We start from the raw sequence: 21,597 nt of genomic DNA on the forward strand, positions 1-21,597 counted from the left end.
GAGGCGACTCTAGAAGTTGTGCTTCTCTGTGTACAAATGTGAAGGATTTACAGAGGGGGAAAGAACTATTACAATTTTGAAGGTAGGAAGGTGACATTTCATGCTGGATTTTATTTGGATGGATATAAAGTGCATATTTTCTTGTTTAATTTCATATAAAACAAAAGTGCTTTATCTAAAAGTTAGAAAACTAGAAATGCCATGACCAGAAAGGGGTCACAAAGATTAAACAAAATGATTACAGGTCACAATTAATTAACAAACACTTAAGTTTTAAACTTAAACATTAACGTTTGTAGTATAATTACAGTTGAGGTCAAAGGTTTTCATGCATCTTGCGGAATCTGCAAAATTTTACAGAAATAAGAGGGATCATACAAAATGCATGTTATTTTTTTAGTACTGACCTGAATAAGATATTTCACGTAAGATGTTTGTATAGTCCACAAGAGAAAATAATACTTGGATTTATAAAAATGACCCTGTTTAAAAGATTCTTAATACTGTGTTGTTACCTGAATGATCCACAGCTATGTGTGTGTGTGTTTTGTTGTTGTTTGTTTAGTTATAGTTGTTCATGAGTCCCTTGTTTGTCCTAAATAGTTAAACTGTGCGCTGTTCTTCAGAAAAATCCTTTAGGCACCATTCTTTGTTTTTTCAGCATTTTTGTGTATTTTAACTCTTATCAATGACTGTATGATTATGAGATCCATAATTGTTGAGGTCAAAAGTTTACATACACCTTGCATAATCTGTGAAATGTTAATTATTTTACCGAAATAAAAGGGATCATATTGACCTGAATAACATATTTTACATAAAAGACATTTACATATAGTCCACAAGAAAAAAAAACAATAGTTGACCTCATTCAAAAGGGTGTATTTGAACCCTTTCCAACAATGACTATGATTTTGAGATCCATCTTTTCACACTGAGGACAACTGAGGGACTCACATGCAACTATTACAGAAGGTTCAAACGCTCACTGATGCTTCAGAAGGAAACGCGATGCATTAAGCTGGGGGGTGAAATCTTTTTGAATTTGGAGATCAGAGTAAATGTAACTTATTTTGTCTTCTGGGAAACATGTATCTTCTGTAGCTTCTGAAGGGCAGTACTAAATGAAGACAAATATGATATATAGGCAAAATAAGAAAAATGGACACATTTTCATTTTGTTCAAAAGTTTACGTCCCTGGCTCTTAATGCATCGGGTTTCCTTCTGAAGCATCAGCGAACGTTTGAACCTTCTGTAATAGTTGCATATGAGTCCCTCAGTTGTCCTCAGTGTGAAAAGATGGATCTCAAAATCATAGTCATTGTAGGAAAGGGTTCAAATACATCCTTTTGAATGAGGTCAACTATTGTTTTTTTTCTTGTGGACTATATGTAAATGTCTTTTATGTAAAATATGTTATTCAGGTCAATATGATCCCTTTTATTTCAGTAAAATAATTAACATTTCACAGATTATGCAAGGTGTATGTAAACTTTTGACCTCAACTGTATATAGTATAGTATACTATACTATACTATGTATTAACCACACGATATAGGCTAACTATAGCACCTCTTTCAAAAATGTACCATGGTGATTATAGTTTAGTAAAATAAATAAATAAATAAAAATAGTATTTAGCTACAGTAAAACTGGTTTTGGCACTTGTTATTTTACTAATAACATTAACCAAATCATGATAATATGCCAGAAAATGTGCTTACTATAGTGCATTTTTATAGTATATTATAACATACAATTGCATGGCACATCAAAACACACATGCATTTTCCTGTAGAATTTCATTATAGCCAACTTGTGCCAACTCCCTGCAACCCTACATAAGACAAGTAGTTTGGAAACAAGATAGACTGATGGATGTTCCTGAACCTTCTGATTAAAAAAAAACCCTACATACTACATTAGGAACATCACATGACAAACCTATTAATGAAAAATAAAGGTAAAGATGGAGAAGAACACAAAATGTGTTTGTGTTCAGATACCAAAAGGGTTACTTGAATAATGCGCTCTGTCCTTGTGGACCTCTGTCCTGTAAACCAAAAGCAAAGACTGCCATCTGCTGACCCACTGATGAAACAATAAAAAACCAACAGGTTTAAACTCTTACTGCTGATTTGTTCCGTCTTCTGTTTGCATTCTGTGGCTAGTAAAGAGCTTTAATTATAGCGAGATAGACAAAAATAGATCGCTTTTTATTTGACAATGATGGTCATGTGTTTGTCAAATTTTCCTCTGTACCTTCAAGTCATGTAACTTGCTACTGACAGCTGAGGCAACTATTTTTAACATGACCCACAATCCTGTTCTTTAGAAAGGACTCTTGGAACAAGCCGGGGAATGTCTTGAGACATGGTTCCCCCTTTAGGTAAGCCGTTTGGTAACTGTTTAGGTTCTGCTGTCAGTGCTGTCTGCAACCGCTTGCCCTTAAGTATACAGCAAGGTCTTGCAAAACCAGGTACTTTTATAAGGAAAATATGTGTTGTAGCACAATGTAATATATAGATGCATGCAGATAATTGTATTAGAATTGATCAATACGTATTTACTACCTTTTTTTCCAGAAGCTGCTGTTGCACATTGAAACTGCTTCACATAATAATGGTATGTTCATTTAATTTTCTCATTCTTAAAATATTGGTTACCAGTGATATTTTGGTTGTAAAAGTTTCACAATAGAGGGTTTGCACTTACTGATTTGGTCAGTTGTCTGGATGCATGGCCATATTGGAGATACTTGGATGTAATCAACAGCATGGACTGCACGGTTAATGTACTACTGAATACGTTGTTCTGCTAATTCATGCTAATAAACTATGGGAAAAATGTGTGGAAACTACTAAATCATATAGAGAAGGACTTAGTAAGCATGAAAGGGCACAATATTTAAAAAAAATAAAGATATTAGCCTAATATTTCACCTACCTGACCGGAAATAAGAACAAACAGGAATGTTGTCAAGATTCTGGCCCTTCAGTTTTATTCGATTCAGTGGCATTGTTGTTTACATTCTGTGCCAACACTTCGTAAAAACACTCTATTCAGATTTGAATTGCAAAATCTAGTAGCATTATATACAAAGAACAAAGAACAAGATGATAAAACTTAATATAATAGCTCAAGATTGGTGTTTTGTGGCTTTTTGTCCACACATTTTAGATTTGAGGCTGTCATAATCCCATCTTGTGTTTCTGTCTTGTGTTTTGCACTTTTATTTTGAAATGTATTTCCCCAGTGTTTCTGTGCTTGCTTCCTGTGTTCTGTGTCTCTGTTTGCCTTGCTGCCTTGTTAATGTCAATGACAACGAACCCTTATGAAAATTAACCATGGTTTTACTACAAATAAATGCAAAAAAACGCAAAAAAACATGGTTACTATAGTTAAACCATGGTAACCACAAATTAATTATGGTCTTGCTACACTAACTATAGTTTAACCATGGTATTTGTAGTAAAACTATGGTTATACAAATGGTTACTACACTTTTACTACAATAAAACCATGTTTAATTTTCGTAAGGGAATCACCCACACCTGCCCCTTGTTAACCCTGGTTAACTTGTGTGTATATATACCCCTGTGTTTCCTTGGTTCATTGGTCAGTTGTTATTTCATGTTCATGTTCCTCAGTAAATAACCCTACTAAAAACACACACACACACAAAAAGACCATCACAGATGATCAAATACCATTACAAACCATCAACTTTTAACCATTAAAACCATTAAAAAATGGTTTTCTGTAGTGTGTTTTGGGACATATTCCAGTGATTTTAACAAGCCACCAATAGAAGGCGATCAGTTACCATTAGAAATCTACGGGGTCCATTACAGTTTCCATTCGAATCAAAACAAGTACCATTACAACCAGTAAAACCATTACAAATTTGTTGATGATGTCTATTTTTTTTTTTGTGATCTCTGTGATGGGATCCACCTCATCTCTCTTTTGGCCCCAGCATTACAGAGGCCACTCATATGCTACTGTACTCATAAATGTTAACTCAAAATTAATCAAAATTTCGTCCAATCAAAATGTGCTTTCAACTGAAAAGCCCCCTCATGTTTCTCTAGGAGATGTAGAATGAATATACACCAGTAAAGAATGAATTCTGTGCTTTTCTTTATGAGATTCCAATTTGGAACCAGTCCAATTTCTTCGTTGTTCTTGTCTATTGTGTTTCTCCACAGAGCCGCTATAGAAGATCTGGTCCAAGGCTGCACAGACATTGTGAGACCTGTTACAGTCGCCGCTGTAAAGCCTCCATAGAAGTATCCGTGTCTTGCATGGTCGTCAACTGCCGCTTGCTTTGTGGGGCCTCCTTCCACATGTGTAAAGAGGATGAACACACTCTGCTGTGTCCCAATGAGAAGGTGCCCTGCCTTAATGCTTACTATGGCTGCCCTTTCACCATGTCTCGCTCTCGGCTTGCCAAACACCTCGAGGTGTGTCCCGCAAGCGTCGTCTGCTGCTCGATGGAGTGGAACCGTTGGCCTCTTGAGAATCCAGATGCCCCCTTGTATACAAACCTTCTGAAAGAGCTCCACGAGCAAGAATCACTGGACCTTTCCATGGCACTGAGAGACCAGAAACATCTATGTACCAGGTTGAAAATGAGAAGGTGCTTTCCTGAGTTGATGGAGGAACAAGAAGAGGAGCCTGCCCCAGTGGAAGAGTATGACGATGAGGAGGGAGCGGTGGGAAAAGAAACTGTGTGTAACGGGATGCAAGTCAACGGATATGGAAGTTCAGGAGGAGGCTTGGTGAATGGACCAGCTTGTGAGAAAGCTCTGAAAGAAGATGTGGTCCTCAATGGTCCTATTGACAAGGAGAAGTACAATCTGTTTGAAAAGATGTTTAGCATGGAAATGGGTGGTTGCAGGCAGGCAGAGGCAGAAGCGGAGGTTTTGAAAACAGAAGAGAAGAAAGGGAATAAAACATCTTCTAAAGGTTCCTCAAAGTCACAAGGAGCTTCTGCAGAGCCTGAGAAGGAGGAATCAAACGTATCCCATGTGGATACCTCCAAAACTGGATTTGCGCCTTGGCAGGATGGTGTCCTGGAGAGACTTGGGCAGGAGGTGAAACCCAGAGAATTCAACATGTACATAGTGCATCATGGACGCATGTTGATCTCCTTCGGTCAGATGGAAGCTTGCACGCCTAGAGAGAAAGATTTTGTTTATGGGAGCTTGGAACCAATACCAGTCCAGACTCTACATTCTTCATACAAGGTTCCTAGCAGTTACAGAGAAAAACGCATTCAGCTTAGAGAATTCAATACGAGGGTAATGACCGAGCACAAGTGCGTTGGCACATCTGACCTGGATCTTTCTGAGAAAGATGGTGGGGAGATGGATGAGATGTTTTCAACCCTACTCTGTTATGCGGAGACTGAGATAAGAGGCCACAAAATAAGCGAAACGGTGCCAATTGATGGACTTTATGTCGATATCGCTACACAAACGTATAATTTTGCCACAGCCCCCTTCAAATACAACGCAACTCTGACTGAAATTACAGCAGGGAGGGATTTGAAACTTCACGTTGACCTTGATACGGAAACGGTTACACTGAGACACAACAAATCAACCTCCACTTTCACGTTCGTGTGTGGCCATTTCTTCCGAAGGGACGAATTCGCCTCACACTTTAAGAACGTGCATCTGGATATCCAGTCTTGTCTAAGTGGCTGGTTTGAGCAGAGATGTCCTCTGGCCTATCTTGGTTGCACCTTCAGTCAGAGAAGATTACAGCCGTCCACACACAGGGCTAAAGTCTCCTATAACCAAGATCTTAGTATTTTCACCCTCACGCCTGAGGTTCACACCTCTCTCATGAGTGATTCGAAGACTGTTCCATTAAAGGCAAGTGTCAAATGTGAAGATTCTCTCAGTAACCTTCCCTTTGAGGTGCTTTGCTACATTGCGAGTTACCTGGATAGTTTCACCCTGTCCCAGCTAGCCTTAGTCTCCCGATTGTTCAGGGATATATGTGCCACACATCTGCAGGAGAGAGGAATGGTGGGCTTTAAGTGGCGTAAGAAGTCATACTCTCATGGAGGAGCCCGCTGGATACCTACCAAAGTAAGACATTTCATCATTTGTTTAATTAATTGCTATCCACCTTGATCTTCAATGTGGGAGTAAGCCTATGGGTGAGACTTCCGGTTCATTATCTGCCGTAGGGAAATAACGAGAAGAATAACAACGTGCAGTAAATGGTATAACTATTTGCACTACAAACCAGGGCACTCATAATTAAGATAATACATTAAAATAATATGGTAAGACACCCATTTGCAATATAAAGCAAGCTGTTTTGTACAGCTAAAAATAGCTGGCCCCGGATGAGACCAAAAAGCCAGACCCATAAAATTTACAAATGGCTGTGTCCGCTCTTACAGGAAAAATAAGGTGGATTAAATATATTAAAATATTATAAATAATATTTTTAAAGTTTTTTTTTTTTTTTTGATAAATTATTATTGCAATTATTTAAACTAAGCAATCATTTGTTTAGTACTAGTACTAGTAGCTATCTTATTTCTGAAAAGATTCCAACAACTCAAAATCTGCACTGATTTATTGATTTTAACTACATGTTTCCTTTCATTTTTCTTTATCGCTTTTTCTTAGGTCTGGGAGTTCAGTACTCTTTTTAGTAAAGTGGGTAACTGGTGCATTGGCGACACACCATCAATGGCTGATCACCTGAAACACTGTCCATTCTACCAAACTGAACTGAAAACTGAGCCTTTTGCCCTGGCCAGTATGTTTGGCAACAAAGGAAAGGAGAGACACGGTTTGGTTTCTTTGTTTATGGGACGCAAATGATACTGGAAATTTATTTAGAAATTTTGGGTTAAAATGTAATATACCCCAGTAGTAAAAATTATTCTGTTTACAGTATATTATGCTAATATTTACTTCTATTAAATTATGAACATACATATTTTTCATTACAAATAATATCATATGTATAACAACTTAATTTAAAAATTATTATTTCAGTATGTTGTTGCATTTTTTTGCTTTAATGACAGTAGCTGTGTCCACATTATCACATTTACTTTATGGTTATTTATTAATTATTTTATTTCTAGGTTTAAATTTTGAATCCCAGATGTTCAGGTCTTGTGTGTTTGATTTATAACTGAATTTTGCCTTGTATTCTCTCTGTAAAACTTAAATTTAGACAATAAAACTTTAAATTCAACTTATGGTACAGCAGAATGTGTTTCTTCACTTCACCTTACATTTCCATAGCTCTTGTCATATATTATGTTTTTTTGGTCAATCATGCAAGCATTAATGGGGATAATAAACCCATAGAGTAAAAAATATATATTTTTGTGCATTATATGCACAATAACTGTATGATTAGAAAAGCAAGTTTGAATAAATAGACCTGACAAACAAATGTAAATAAATAATACTGAACATGTTTAAAAATTAATTATTTCTTGCATTCAAACACCCATATGCAGCACAATGAAAAAGAAAAGCTTAAGAAAATTTTAAGACAACATGTCAAATTAAAAACTTGACACGTCTTATAAACATACAGGTAACATATCTTGAAAATCTGGGTTTTCTGTTTTTAAATGCTATAATCGTGTCCCCAGTGCATCTACCAACCTAGAAAATGTGAAAAAGGACAACCCAGTAACATAGTTCTGATAAGCCTTTTCTGCAAATTTGTGAAAAAACGAGCCTCTCAGATTTCGCTTCCCCCCGTGACGTAGAAAGGGGATCTTATTATAATATTACCGCCCCTTAGCCTGTTAACCACAGATGAGCACAGAACATTATATAAAGTTCCAGCCTCAGAGGGGACAAGAGAGCAGTGAATTTATTGCTTTATTTACTTTATTTTACATTGCTGCCACACACATATAATATAAACATGCAATTTATTTCACAGCTGTTAACCTTCACAGAGATGACTGACTGTTTTTCTAACTTCTGTTTTTTTTTTTTTACATAAACTTGTGTGTATTTGACAGTGTAAGCGCAATAAGACATGAAAGAAAACTTAGTTTACTACTCATGTCGTATGACAGACACTTTCTTTGCGTGAGTTTAGAATGTATGCGCTCAGAAAACCCTATATCAGAGGTTCAAACTAATATAAAGGCACAGCTCTATTCTGGAAAAGGGGGCGGGGAGCAGCAGCTCATTTGCATTTAAAGAGACATGCATGAAACCACATGTTTTTGCTTCCACTCAAAATAAGCATTTTCAAAATGATACAATAAATGATCTGTGGGGTATTTTTAGCTGAAACTTCACAGACACATTCTGGGGATACCTAAGACATATATTACATATTGTAAAAGGGGCATAATAGTAAAAACAAACAAACAAACAAAAAACGTCTAAAATGCAGGGCAAACTAATGCAAAAATGCATTCTGTGTGACCTGCCGCTAAGTTTGGATGTCTTGAAAACACTGGGTACCTAGAGCAGCTATGGTTACAGAACATGTAACTTGACTCTTGTATGCCAAAGACCTAGTCACACTCTGAGTATATGAAAGTGTCTATTTTTAACTTGTGGGCAGAAACAGATATAGGCTCACTCAGACTTTTAGTGACTAAGCTGAACACCAGCGTGGAGCTCAATGTAAAAACACCATGGTAGGTCAACTCTTCTTTGCATTTTTTTTGTCTGCAAGATGTAAGCATAGAAGTCTAAATACATGTATTGTTTCCGCAAGAAGCATTTAATTTTGTAGCATTAGTTTAGGATTAATGATATTTATGAAAGGCATTCCAAGTTTTACCACTAAGAGGTGGAATGTGCAAAAACACATTTATGCATGTGTATATTATGCATATACAGCATATGTATTAATTCCAAGACTATAAAGTTGTTCTTCTATAAAGCTGTTGACTAGCATGTCATTGACATTCACTTGTAGTTATGGCAAGACCCTTCAAAGCATTTTCCAAATGCATTGCGATTCTCTCTTGAATCGATTCTGAGCTTAGTTTTTAACAGCAGATGGCTCTGTGTGCTTTAGAAACTGATTGCTTCCAGTTTTTTACACACACCACTTGAACTTAAGAGTAATCATTCACAAATTTTGAAAAGGTTGAGGCGAATTACAAATGTTTACAGTGGGCTGTGTTTATATTAATCTTGCATCATTAAAAGCATAAAAGCCGGGTTGCAAGTATGTTTAACCTCTTAAATTACTCAGTTGAATGCACAAGTGTGTGGTTAAAAACTGGCCTAGAGTGCCATCTGCTGTTAAAACTAAGCTCAGTATCGATTCCAGAGAAAGTTGTAATTCATTTAGAAAATTACAGAATCAATCCACGAATTGATTTATCGTGGCACCCCTACTTTACCAAGTTTCTGTCCAGTCTAAAACATTGTAAAAATTTTGCATTGCTTCACAGGGTAGACAAAGGACCCAAGCATCCAAGCTTCATCGCCACTGCGAGAGCTGCCACAGCCGGCGCTGCAAGTCGCCGATTGAGATTTCTGTGTCATGTGCGATCATGAGCTGCCGTTTGCTATGCGGTGCTGTGTTTCACCTGTGCAAAGAAGAGGAACACATGCTCTTGTGCCCCAACGAAAGAGTGCCTTGTCTCAATGTCGAATACGGCTGCCCGTTCACCATGTACCGCTCAAACCTGGCTAAGCATCTGACGGTGTGTCCTGCCAGCATCGTCTCCTGCTCAGTGGAGTGGAACCGATGGCCTATCGAAGAGTCTGAGACCCCTGAGTTCTACAAGAACATTTTGAAGGAGAACTACGCTCAGGAACCTCTGGATCTCTCAATGGCTCTGAGGGACCAGCATCATCTGTTTCATTCTCTCAAAATGAAGAATCTCTTTCCTGAACTGATCGAAAAGGTGGCTGAGGTGGAGGATTCGGTTGCAGTGCCAGAGGGGGCCGTGGGAGGGGTACCTCTCTGGAACGGAGTCGAGGAAGCATCTGCATCTTCAAGCGAAGAAATTGTAGAAGGTGGACTGACTCAGGAGGAGCGAGAGGAATTGGCGAGGAATCCCAATGTGGTTAATCTCGAAAGCTATAATATTTGGGAAAAAATGTTCAGCATGGAATTGAGCGGCTGCAAGCATACGATAAAATCTTTGGGGCAAAATCCCGAAACGTCTCAGAAACAAATAAAGCCACAAGCCAACCCAAACAGGTTGGAAGTCTTACAGGAAGAGCTGCCAACGGAGATCGAAAGTCAGGACACCCCTACTGACATCCTTCAATACAACTTCATGGACGAAGACAAATTCATCATCGCCACATCCCTGTTTGCATGTGACACGAGACCCAAGAAGAAACTCGTTTATGAACGTTTGGAGCCCATGAAGATTAAAACAGTCCGCACTTTTAAAATTCCAACCAGCTTTAAAGCCAAACAAAGTCGGATTCGAAACCCCTCACATAACAAGAAGGTTAACGTGAGCGTAGATACATCTGACCTAGGTGTTGAACTCGATGATATGCCAAAATGGGATGAAGTTCAAGCAACTCTGTTGTGCTCTTTGGAGAAGGAACTACGAGGGCATCTCATAGCCGAATCTGGTTCCACAGATGCTCTTCTTACAGACGTTGGAACTCAGACGTATGATTTCTACTCGGCGCCTTTTAAAGCAGACACCTCATTGGCTGACATCACAGCTGACCGGGCTTTGAAACTTCATGTCCACATTCAGACAGAGAGCGTCACCAGAAGACACAACAAGTCCAGCTCTGCTTTTACGTACCTCTGCAACCACATATTCAGACGGGATGAGTTTTCGTCACACTACAAGAACATTCACTCAGACATCCAGAGTTGCGTCAGTGGATGGTTTGAACAGCGATGCCCTCTTGCCTACCAAGGCTGCACTTTTATTCAGAGAAGGTTTCAGCCTAGCTCTCACAGAGCGACGGTTTTCTACGACAAGGAGCTCAGCACTTTCTGCCTCCGACCGGAGGTTTCAGATGTACTGTATGAAGGTATAAAACCGGTGACTGTGGAAAGAAAGCGTGCACGCAATACAGACGCTCTGAGCAGGCTACCTTTTGAGGTTCTAGTCCATGTTGCTGAATTTCTTGATAGCTTCACCCTGTCCCAGCTGGCACTGGTATCTCGTCTAATGAGGGAAGTATGCAGGACCTTGCTTCATGATAGAGGGATGGTCTCACTGAAGTGGGAGAAGAAGGTCTACTCTCATGGCGGATGGTGCTGGAGAGCCAGAAAGACGGTGAGTTTCTACAGCAATTAAAATATTGAATTATCTTGCGTAGAGAACAGGCCTATTATTTAGAGTTATAAGTCACAACGAGATGTTTGTGAAGAAACCCACCTGATCTCATGACGAAAACATACCTTTTTCGCAAGACGTGAAATACGTACCAATAAGTACATATCACTGGAGTTTCCAGCAATAATGAACACTAGAGACAGTAAAACAGCAAGCACTTGTAATCGTTCTCATACAGAGTACGATTACAGCTCCATATGTTTCGCTTTCCGGACATAACAAGCTTGCTCAGTAGCTCATCTGCACAGAATTGGACTTTGGTACGAATCCCATGAAAAAGCTGAAAGATGAGAGATCAAAAAACAAGCTAAAACAGCATGCTTGTGATTGTGTTTTTTTTTTATGTTCACTTTTCACTTTTGTTCATATTATCGGGTAGGTTTAGGCGTAGTGCAAATGGTGCGTTATTTTACAGGGGTCATCAGATGCCCATTTTCCACTTGCTCCATTTCCAGTTGATATTATTCTTTAGGGTCAATAATATACTTTGGTTAAAAATTCTCAGTGGTTGTGTAAAACAACATCTTTTTTACCTTGTCAAAATGAGCTCTGCAAAAATCAACCCATTCTGAGGGATTGTTCCTTTAAATGCAAATGAGCTCTGCTCGCCCCGCCCCTCTCTTCTCTTTGTGGAGTGAGAGCTGTGCTCTGAGAGATTGTTTACTTTAGCCGCATTTAGCAAAACTTGCTAACTAGCACGTTATTAGGAAAGGTGATTGCAGAGATTCAGAAAAAAAAACATTATACTTACTTCTGCTGTAGCTGAAACTGGATCATGATTTGTGCGAACATAGACGCAATTATGTAGATCAGAAGCGCATTCCCTTTACAAACAAATGTAATCCACTGCATCTTCAGCGGCTCAGATGTCGGGAGTAAATGACGACCACTATGTTCATTATTACATCCAGCAACACAACACAGCAATCGGAAATATTCTTGTCTAAGTTACATCCCTGCTCCGGCATCGAAACAGTGGAGGTCGGATGTACTTATTGGTAGGTATTTCACATCTTGCGAAAAAGTTCCCACGGGTACGTTTTCGTCATGAGATCAGGCTGGAAGAAACGCAATTTAAAAAACTAGAATTTTCTAGAAAGCCTCAAAATGTGTTTGTTATAACTCTCAAGACTCAAAATGATGGAGCAGTTTACTTAGTTTGTGTATGTGCATGAACATTTAAAATAAGAAATATCTCACTTACATTAATTGACCTTCAAAACGTCATCAGGTGTGGCAGTACAGCAACCTGTTCTCCACCGTGGACAGCTGGTGCTTTGACAAATTGCCTCCGATTTCTGAACATCTAAAGGTTTGTCCCTACTACCAGGTGGAGAATAAGACTGCACCTTTTCCTTTAACTGGCGTTCATGAGTGCCATGAAAAGGAAGCACACAGGAATCGGAGTCTAGTCTCCATGTTCATGAAAAAGAAGTCGAATTTGTATTAGAATCAAATTAAATGTTTTAATTGTGTGACATATACATACACACACATATACACATGCACAAGATCATTAATCTGTACTGAAATTCTGTTATTTTGTTCGAAATATGTGGAAAAATCAATAAATAAACAATTTTTCAATTTTGTCTTGGAATGATATTTGTGTTCAATCTATACCCTGTCCTTTCACCCAAAAACTGAAAATTCAGTCATTATTTACTTACCTTCATGTCTTTCCAGACCTGTATGCCTTACTTTCTTCTGCAGATCACAAAAGATGATATTTTGAAAACCGTTTCATTACCACCAACTTTGATTGTATATGGGCCATTCTACAGAACTGGTGCAAACTGCTGTCCCACAGTCAAAAAACACATTTAAAAAGCATTTAAGTATTCAAATCTTAGATGTTTACTACTTCTATTATCTATTGAAACAATAATATTTAAAATATCAGTAAGCTTAACATATATAAGATCATCACTAAGTGGGTAATTTCAATTGAGAGGTGACTGTCCCGAACCCTAACTCCTAAATTTCAACTTATGAAAATGATATTGAAATGATTTTTGCATTTTAAGATATTAATATCTTTAAAATCGTCTATCTAAATATCTAAAGTTGTCATTACAATAACAGCTACGATCAAAACATTTGGTGAAGTTTCAGTAGTGATTCAGTAGAGTTATCCCATGATGTTGTCATAACAGTCACGACTGAAACATGCCATCATTGTTTTGGTCCTCATATTTGGGGGAAATAAAGAAAATTTTAGTACCGTTATGCAAATTTTTTGTATTTTAGTATGTTTTATGTGGGTTAAAATTCTGTAATGTGATGTGGTGGCTACCAAAACATTACTGTCACTACCAAAACTGTTCTGTCATGACCGAAACAAGGGATGTTTTGTCAAAAATAAAGTATACTGAATTATCAGCTAAGATGTTCTGACAGTGTTTGGTTCAATGTATATTCAAACTAATTAAAATGAATGAAGTTTGAAATCAGTGTAATCAACGTTTTTCCTTTTACAAAGAAAAACTAGATTTAAAAAAAAGTAAATCTCATAAATCACACGTGAAATATTTTAAAAATTGTAATTGTTATTGATTTACATCTAAAGACTTTTTTAATAAAATAGAAAAATATATTTACAAGGAAGACGTAAGCAAAATCTTAATAGGTCAAAATAACCCTTCTTATTAAATTATACATCACTGTATTTTGGTAGTGACAAATTTGGGGAGAGGACAAATATTCCAAAACTTTGTGAAAATACAATATGAGAATTAACTGCACAATTACTTGAAATGTGTACCTTGGATAATATACAATTTGCATACATACAAAATTTGTTTTCAACTCTTTGAACCAGCTCTGTAGAGTGGCCCATTTACAAAAAAAAAAAGTAAAATAAAAATCAAATTGCTTATTATTTGGTTATCTTATAATTGTTGACCTGTGTAATAAAAAGGGTTAAGTTGGTTTAAGTGAAGCTTGTGACAGTGAAAGGGTTGTTTTAAGAAGTAAAACAGATTTTTGACCTTTTATTATTACTTAAATGTTTTATGAGGACAGAAAACATGCTGACGCAGAATGGGGAAGGAAAAAAAACACTTGTGTTAGCAATTTCAAAAGATGTTTAATACAGTTCAAATTTTGGAGAAATGAAACAATCACTTTTTTTTTCTCAGCAGCAGTCTTTTTTTTTTAACCCCATTTTACCGCCAACAATCAGGAAAAGACGTGTAAAATTTACTGCGGGACACTGGTAAGGCAGAAATTTCTAACTGCTAATGATTTTATGATTTTAGAATCCTAATTATACAATATTATATTGCCTTATAGCCGTTTCTATTATAGTACATTAACTCAAAACGATTGTGCAATTGTTAACCTCATTTGTTCTCTGTGATTTATCGTAGATGTTTAAGGATGCAGCCGCTGGCTTTATTTGCTTTTCTTTGGGTGCTGCTTCCCTTTGTTTTCTGTCAGGATGATTCATGTCCGATAAATGGGAGAAATGGCGTGGCGGGAGTCCCTGGCAGGGACGGCTTATCAGGAGCAAAGGGAGAGAAAGGAGCACCAGGTAAGAATGTAATTTGTGACATGCTATATCCATAGATAGCTAAAAACGATCAGTTACATTTTTTTTTGAGCTTGCAATTGTATACAAAGGAAAATTAAATGATAGTTTTGAATAATAGTATATTCTCTCAGCATTGCAGGAGGAGCTGAACAGTATCACCCTGCAGGAACTCAAAGGAGAGATGGGCATCAGAGGCCCTCCAGGAGAACGTGGTCCGAAGGGTTTTATGGGTGCACAGGGTCCAAAGGGTTCCTTTGGTCCTAAGGGTCCTAGAGGATCCAGTGGTGGCATTGATGGCAGCGGAGGCGCCGCTGGTACAAAGCCTGCTTTCTCTGTGCTGCGAACCCAAACAGAATTGGCTTCATACGGCACACCTGTGATCTTTGATAGTGAACTTAGCAATATCAATAAAGATTTCAACCTTAAAACTGGCAAATTTACTTGCAAGGATCCTGGGGTGTATTACTTTGTGTTTCATGCATCGTCTAAAGGACACATATGTCTCAGACTTAAGAATAACAGCAATACAGTCAGCCTGAATTTCTGTGACTTGAATCCACAATCGGTATCTGTTGTTGTGTCAGGTGGAGTCGTACTTCAGCTATCTTTATATGAAGAAATATGGATTGAGCCTTTCACAAAAAGTGGTTCTGCCAGGAACATGCCCAAAAGCATGTCTGCTGTGTTCAATGGATTTTTAATCTACCGTAAAACATAGGAGACTCAATAGCCCACATATTAAACACGCTGCAAATGATTATTGACTGTGGTGGTGATGTATAGCAGTGATGTGAGCATTTTACAAACATTTATTAAAAATATAATCTGTTGCATGCTGTATTCAAATCTTGTATACATGCATCTTGTTTTGTATTAATTGTTTTGTTTTGTATTAAACTTGCTGTCTTTGACAAATGTCTTCAATTAACTAAATAAAAGCATAAATGACTACACAAATGACTACCTTTCACTACATTTTAATTCTACATTCTACAAACCGTTAACAATGAAATATGTATCTAATGAAAATGAGTTGTCTGATGTTAAAAAATGATTTCTTAGTTGCAATGTTTGATATATATTAGGCCTATAATATATATTATTTTTTTAATTACAATATTTACACTGAAAAAAATAACTAAAAATAAATACTAGCACTCAGAAAGTGCTAGTAAACTTGACAAGCAATTACAGTACTTTCTTGTGAAATGTACTCCAATAAACTTTTTTACAATGTTGTCATTAGGGTCTATAAACACTGTAAGAAAAAAGTCAAACGCTATACTGCGCATTAAGGTTTGTTTGAATGCAGTTTTGTGAATGATCCATGGATAAGTGCAACACGTGCAGCACAAAAGAGGAACTGTGATTGCCATTTTGTTTGCTTGTTCTTGTGTATATGTGTATAGAGCTCACAGTTTCAAGTCGTGTGGGTCCGGTTATCTCCTCGCTCCACAGCAAACATGTTTGGTTGTCACATAATTTTTGGAAGCCTTTTAGTGGGTTTTCTCTGCCTCTCTCTGGTCTCTACGGAAACTTGTGCTTCTGGAGGATTGCCTGGTTTTCCAGGTATCCCTGGATTTCCTGGACGTGATGGAAGGGAAGGCATGAAGGGAGAAAAAGGAGAGCCTGGTAAGATTCACTCTTCATGTTTATTTTTATTTAAAATAACTCAGAGTGGTTCAGTTTGTGGGAACTTAACATTTCTTAATGAGAGCATGTTTTATATTAACCGAATAATGTTCGATGTCCGATTCTCTCACGACTCGTATGAGCCGATTCCTTTTAGTGAATCAAAGTCATACGGAGCAATCGGTTTTGCGCAATTCTCAAGTGACTCTATTGAGCTGGTTCTTTTAATGAATCATGCTAATGAATCAATCAACGTGCAAAGAGATACATACAGTATTATATAATGAATGAAAGATATTATCACTTTTACACTACTAGTCAAAAGTTTTTGAACAGTCAGATTTTTAATGTCTTTAAAAAAGTCTGCTCACTAAGCCTGCGTTTATTTGATCCATAAATTACAGCAAAAACAGTAAGAGTTTGAAATATTTTTACTATTTAAAATAACTGCTTTCTATTTGAATATATTTTAAAATGTAATTTATTCTTGTGATCAAAGCTAAATTTTAACATCATTACTCCAGTCTTCAGTGTCACATGATCCTTCAGAAATCATTCTAGTGTGCTGTTCACGAAACATTGTTAATATTTTAAATTTAAACTTTTATTTAGCAAGGATGATTTAAATTGATCAAAAGTGATGATAAAAACATTTATAATGTTACAAAAGATTTGTATTTCAGATAAATGCTGTTCTTCTGAACTTCCTATATCAAAGAAACCTGAAAAAATTCTACTCAAAATAGTTTGAGTAGTTTTGAATACTTTGAGCTGTTTTCAAAATAATAATGATAAATGTTTTTGAGCAGCAAATCAGAATATTGGAATGATTTCTGAAGATCATGTCACTGGAGTAATGATGCTAAAAAATCAGCTTTGAAATCAGGAATAAATAACATTTCAAAATATATACAAATAGAATATATTCAAATATTAAAAATATTTTTGCTGTGCTTCAGATCAAATAAATGCAGACTTTGTGAGCAGAAGAGACTTCTTAAAAATGCTAAGACAGGGTTAGGATGTAGTATTGGCATATACTATACTTCTAACATGATGTGAAAACAATTGGTTTGTCTCAACAGGGATGCCTCTTACAGCTCATGAAACCAAGAAAAGGGGGAAAAAAGGAGACCCTGGAATCAAAGGAATTCCTGGAAAGAGAGGTCCCCAGGGGGATTTGGGCGTAGTGGGACCACCCGGCCCTCCAGGAGAGCCAGGGGAACCAGGCAGTTTGGACGCTTCCGGATCTCTTCTGCAGTCTGCATTCAGCGTTATCCGTAAAACAAGAGCCCATCCCGAGCCAAACTCTCTGATACGCTTTAGTGAAGTTATCACCGATATCAGTAAAGATTTCAATATTGCAGAGAGCAAATTTGTATGTAAAATTCCTGGCACTTATTATTTTGTGTTTCATGCATCGTCCAATGAAAAAAATCTGTGTGTAAACCTGGTTCATGATGATAAGAAGCTAGCTGTTTTCTGTGATCATGTGCAAAGGGGCAACCAGCAGGTGAGCTCTGGTGGGCTAGCAGTTTATCTGAAAGAAAATGAGAAAGTCTGGCTGACGACAGGTTTCTACAATGGTCTGTTTGCAGAAGGGGAGAAAGCAGACAGTGTTTTCTCAGGTTTCCTGATTCATGCACACTGATTGATTGCTGCACTGTTAAGACCTATAAAGACATTCTTGTTAAACATACTGTATGCTTTACTCATGGAAAATGCACACAATCAAGTTTTAAATAAAATGACATAATGCTTCAGTAAATTGTCTCAAGTTTTGTGAATATACAGTATCATTTTGACTGAAAAAGTACACATTTCTTTCAAAACAAATCCTACTGACCAAAAATCTAAATCTGCAGACGAATATTGACAAATGACAGTTTTTATGTTTCGTCAATCCATTGTCCGATACGGATAACTTGGCTTCCTTTTTCTCAGAAAAGGGATATGGAACTTGCAAACATTAGCAAAATAAAATGTGCAATAACACTAATGAAAAAGGTAATTCAAGGTTTATCCAAATCAAGATTATGATGAATTTGTGTTTTGTTACTTCCCCTTATTGTGCAACACTGCACTTCTCCTGTGAAACTGGGAAATCAAATCAGAGCTCTTCATTCAGGCGGGAGAAAAAACATTCAATGTAACATTCATCTTCAAAGCCACCCATCTGTATTTCCAACAGCTTTCTTGGAAGAAAAGATGGTAAGATACATTATGAATCTTATTGGAATAAATTTGTACTCGGCTTCTGGTTTTAAAAGTTCGTATTGTAAAACATAATTTTATTAAAGGAAAATCGACATGCTTGCTTATATCAGTCACTGTATAGTTGAACTCAGTTATCCAAATGATTTTCCTTGAAATGGCACTTGTTTTTATTTTTTACAGGCTGCACATATGGTTGTTCTCCAGCTTACTATTATGTTGTTGCTGGTGGCTTCCTCTGAGTCAGGTACATGTAATGGAAAACCAGGTATTCCAGGAATTCCTGGTACCGATGGGAAGGATGGTGCAAAAGGAGAAAAAGGAGATCCAGGTATAGTCATTGCACTTATTTTATTTTATTCGAAGAAAAGAAAAATGCAAATTGAAAGTCCACAAATGTACCCTCTGTTTTCTTGACTGTTCTAAATGAAGACAAAGAATCCGATAAATAAAATAAAAATTTTGCATTTAACCCTTGTGCTGAAAATACTTTGCTTAATTTGCCGTTCATGGTCAAAAATGACCACCTTCATGCTATATTATCTCCCATAATGCTATATTATTCTTATTAAATTATGGATTTACTCTTTTTTTGTCAAATGATTTGAGTTATGCACCTCAGTTATTAAGTGAAAAAGCTTTATTTGTGGATAACTTTGGCAATATTCAATCAAAAATTAAGGTGCATAAGCTCAGATCAATAGGGTCCCTATGACCAATTAGTTCTAAAAAAAAAAAGATTCGTTAGATTTCTTCTTCTTCTTCCTTCTTCTTGAGCTCAATGGAGTCTATGGCAGCCCACTTGTGGGAAAGTTATGAAACTTGGCACACAGAGAAGACAGTCTCAAAATTAACCATAGCTAGTTTGGAGTCTCCAACTCAGATTTTTTTTTACCTAAATTGACTCAGACTATGTTATGAAATTCAAGCTGATTAGTCAAACTTTTTCGAATAAGGCATACATGAAACGGTTACCTTTTAACACATCAACAAATTTGCTGGAATGATGCCAAACTGCATCTGAGGGTGTATCTCTGCAAAGTTTTGACATATTGACACCAAATTTTGTGTGTGCCATTGTCACCTCACATTGACCATGCCACATAAATTTGGTAACAGCGCCACCTATTGGTAAAAAAAAAAAAATAAGCCAATAACTATGCTAATGCTAATAACTTTTGATTGCATTAGCGTATTGTAATTAAACTGGTCTTAAAATATTTCTTGGGTCATGAAGATCAAGAACACAGATATCAATTTTGCCATAAAAACCTACTTTTTCTAACTCCTCCTTGACCATTCTTCTGATTTTCACCAAAATCCAGTCAGTTATGGATTTCATCTCAATAGACGAAATCGTATTTGCACAGTGCTGCAACAAATGTGAGGCTTGATGCCAAAATGACTCTGAGGCTGTATCTCTGCATTTATTTAGCTTTATTTGTGCCATTGTCACCTCACCCTGACCACACCACATCAATTTCGTAACAGCAACACCTACTGGTCAACAGTGATAAATCTTTCAATCATATTAATAGTGACTGTATTTGATATTTCAGCTATTTTATTTTATTTTATTTTTGTACAAAATAAAGAACTTATTCTTTATTTTGTCATACCCTGTGTGAGCAAAGTCGGTAAAGGGATAGTTTACCCAAAAATGAAAATTCTGTCATCATTTACTCTCCCCCTAGTTGTTCCAAATCTGTAAAAGTATCTTTCTCAAAAGATATTTTGAAGAATATTGGTAACCAAACCGTTTCCAGTATCTATTGATTTTACTTGTATTTTTTGTACATAATTTGGAGATATACAGGTTTGGAATAATTTGAGGGTAAATGTTGACAGTTTTTTTTTTTTTTATTATTTAATTGATTATCCATTAAGTTTTAGTCTAATCCAAGACACCAAAAGAAGGTTAATCTCACTTTACCTGGCTGTGTGCATGATTGCAGGTGAGAATGCGGTGCCAATAATTGGGCCAAAAGGAGACCCTGGAATTTCTGGATTCCCAGGCAGGCCTGGTGAGAAGGGAGACAAGGGACTAGAAGGTCCACCAGGCCCAGAGGGACCGAAAGGAGAGAAGGGAGATTTTACAGGGGTAGATACTCCAGACCAGTATTTTGTTTTGTCTTACAAAAAAAGTCCAAAGTCACAGAGAATTACTCAAGACAAATCTGTTGCCTTTGAAGTCCCACTGATCTCCACCCCAGATTCAGTCTTTGATTCTGCTGGTTACTTTACGGTGCAAAAATCTGGCATGTATTACATCAGCTACCACATTTCATCCAATAATATTGCCTGCCTAAAGATTCAAGTAGGGGAGGAAGAAAAGGTCAGGTTCTGCGATTCACCTGGTATGATAATGGTAACTGCTGGATCTGTGGTACTGCCACTGAAAACTTATGATAAAGTGTCTATACAGTCAACTGCAGTAAGCTCTATCTTCAGTAGAGACACTGACTGCACCTTTACAGCTTTCTTGCTCTTCCCACAATGAATGCTTAATATGATTTTGATCAGCCACACTCTTGTATTTACTCTTCCTTAAATTGGAACCATTGCTTGGGAACATCCAGTGTTATTGATTAAAATTATACGCTATCATATATTGTTGTTTCTTGACTTTTTTTCACTACAAGTATAACAAAGTGCATTGTATTATATACTATATTATGTGTGTGTGTGTATATATGCACACACACACACATGTTGTGTTTCCATGTTTTATGGGGACATTCCATAGGCATAATGGTTTTTATACTGTACAAACCGTATTTTCTATCGCCCTACACCTATGCTACACCTAAACCTAGCCCTCATATGAGACTGTGCATACTTTTACTTTCTCAAAAAAACTTATTCTGCATGATTTATAAGTCTTTTTTTTTTTATGGGGACCTAAAAAAAGTCCCC

At 36.9% G+C, this 21,597-nt stretch overlaps 5 protein-coding genes across 8 annotated transcripts; all 5 read left to right on the top strand.

The window, feature by feature from the left end:
- Positions 1 to 65: 65 nt before the first annotated feature.
- On the top strand, positions 66 to 7,227 carry fbxo40.2 (F-box protein 40, tandem duplicate 2). Of its 4 annotated transcripts, XM_051093639.1 has the most exons (5): positions 66 to 82; positions 2,337 to 2,390; positions 2,587 to 2,626; positions 4,213 to 6,105; positions 6,658 to 7,227. In XM_051093639.1, the coding sequence occupies exons 3-5, from the start codon at positions 2,624 to 2,626 to the stop codon at positions 6,853 to 6,855; spliced, it is 2,094 nt and encodes a 697-aa protein (XP_050949596.1). In that variant the 5' UTR covers positions 66 to 82; positions 2,337 to 2,390; positions 2,587 to 2,623; the 3' UTR covers positions 6,856 to 7,227. The 4 variants fall into 4 exon arrangements, with proteins under 4 accessions (XP_050949596.1, XP_050949594.1, XP_050949595.1 ...); XM_051093637.1 differs by lacking the exon at positions 66 to 82 and having other exon boundaries at positions 2,160 to 2,480; XM_051093638.1 differs by lacking the exon at positions 66 to 82 and having other exon boundaries at positions 2,160 to 2,480; positions 2,590 to 2,626.
- A 1,358-nt stretch (positions 7,228 to 8,585) lies between these two features.
- Positions 8,586 to 14,517, top strand: fbxo40.1 (F-box protein 40, tandem duplicate 1). The gene is made up of 3 exons (XM_051093641.1): positions 8,586 to 8,660; positions 9,429 to 11,240; positions 12,532 to 14,517. The coding sequence occupies exons 1-3, from the start codon at positions 8,658 to 8,660 to the stop codon at positions 12,748 to 12,750; spliced, it is 2,034 nt and encodes a 677-aa protein (XP_050949598.1). The 5' UTR covers positions 8,586 to 8,657; the 3' UTR covers positions 12,751 to 14,517.
- c1qa (complement component 1, q subcomponent, A chain) lies at positions 14,399 to 15,788 on the top strand. Its single transcript, XM_051093644.1, has 3 exons — positions 14,399 to 14,517; positions 14,672 to 14,835; positions 14,967 to 15,788. Exons 2-3 carry the CDS (start codon positions 14,682 to 14,684, stop codon positions 15,551 to 15,553), a joined length of 741 nt encoding a protein of 246 aa, XP_050949601.1. The 5' UTR covers positions 14,399 to 14,517; positions 14,672 to 14,681; the 3' UTR covers positions 15,554 to 15,788.
- Positions 15,789 to 16,212: 424 nt separating this feature from the next.
- Positions 16,213 to 18,235, top strand: c1qc (complement component 1, q subcomponent, C chain). Its single transcript, XM_051093645.1, has 2 exons — positions 16,213 to 16,467; positions 17,553 to 18,235. The coding sequence occupies exons 1-2, from the start codon at positions 16,299 to 16,301 to the stop codon at positions 18,116 to 18,118; spliced, it is 735 nt and encodes a 244-aa protein (XP_050949602.1). The 5' UTR covers positions 16,213 to 16,298; the 3' UTR covers positions 18,119 to 18,235.
- Positions 18,236 to 18,520: 285 nt separating this feature from the next.
- On the top strand, positions 18,521 to 21,290 carry c1qb (complement component 1, q subcomponent, B chain). Its single transcript, XM_051093646.1, has 3 exons — positions 18,521 to 18,678; positions 18,865 to 19,012; positions 20,637 to 21,290. The coding sequence occupies exons 1-3, from the start codon at positions 18,676 to 18,678 to the stop codon at positions 21,179 to 21,181; spliced, it is 696 nt and encodes a 231-aa protein (XP_050949603.1). The 5' UTR covers positions 18,521 to 18,675; the 3' UTR covers positions 21,182 to 21,290.
- Positions 21,291 to 21,597: the final 307 nt, after the last annotated feature.

This window comes from Labeo rohita, chromosome 21 (genome assembly GCF_022985175.1).
Source record: "Labeo rohita strain BAU-BD-2019 chromosome 21, IGBB_LRoh.1.0, whole genome shotgun sequence".
Taxonomy (NCBI): Eukaryota; Metazoa; Chordata; class Actinopteri; order Cypriniformes; family Cyprinidae; genus Labeo; species Labeo rohita.

What these genes read in the sequence shown, in the direction of transcription:
- c1qa (XM_051093644.1), top strand. Translation starts at nt 14,682, where the DNA reads ATGCAGCCGCTGGCTTTATTTGCTTTTCTTTGGGTGCTGCTTCCCTTT. An exon ending in GGGAGAGAAAGGAGCACCAG is followed by an intron (nt 14,836 to 14,966) that starts GTAAGAATGTAA and finishes ATATTCTCTCAG; the next exon opens with CATTGCAGGAGGAGCTGAAC.
- fbxo40.1 (XM_051093641.1), top strand. An exon ending in GCTGGAGAGCCAGAAAGACG is followed by an intron (nt 11,241 to 12,531) that starts GTGAGTTTCTAC and finishes AAACGTCATCAG; the next exon opens with GTGTGGCAGTACAGCAACCT.
- fbxo40.2 (XM_051093639.1), top strand. An exon ending in CCCGCTGGATACCTACCAAA is followed by an intron (nt 6,106 to 6,657) that starts GTAAGACATTTC and finishes GCTTTTTCTTAG; the next exon opens with GTCTGGGAGTTCAGTACTCT.
- c1qb (XM_051093646.1), top strand. An exon ending in AGGAGAAAAAGGAGATCCAG is followed by an intron (nt 19,013 to 20,636) that starts GTATAGTCATTG and finishes GCATGATTGCAG; the next exon opens with GTGAGAATGCGGTGCCAATA.
- c1qc (XM_051093645.1), top strand. Translation starts at nt 16,299, where the DNA reads ATGTTTGGTTGTCACATAATTTTTGGAAGCCTTTTAGTGGGTTTTCTC. An exon ending in GGGAGAAAAAGGAGAGCCTG is followed by an intron (nt 16,468 to 17,552) that starts GTAAGATTCACT and finishes TTGTCTCAACAG; the next exon opens with GGATGCCTCTTACAGCTCAT.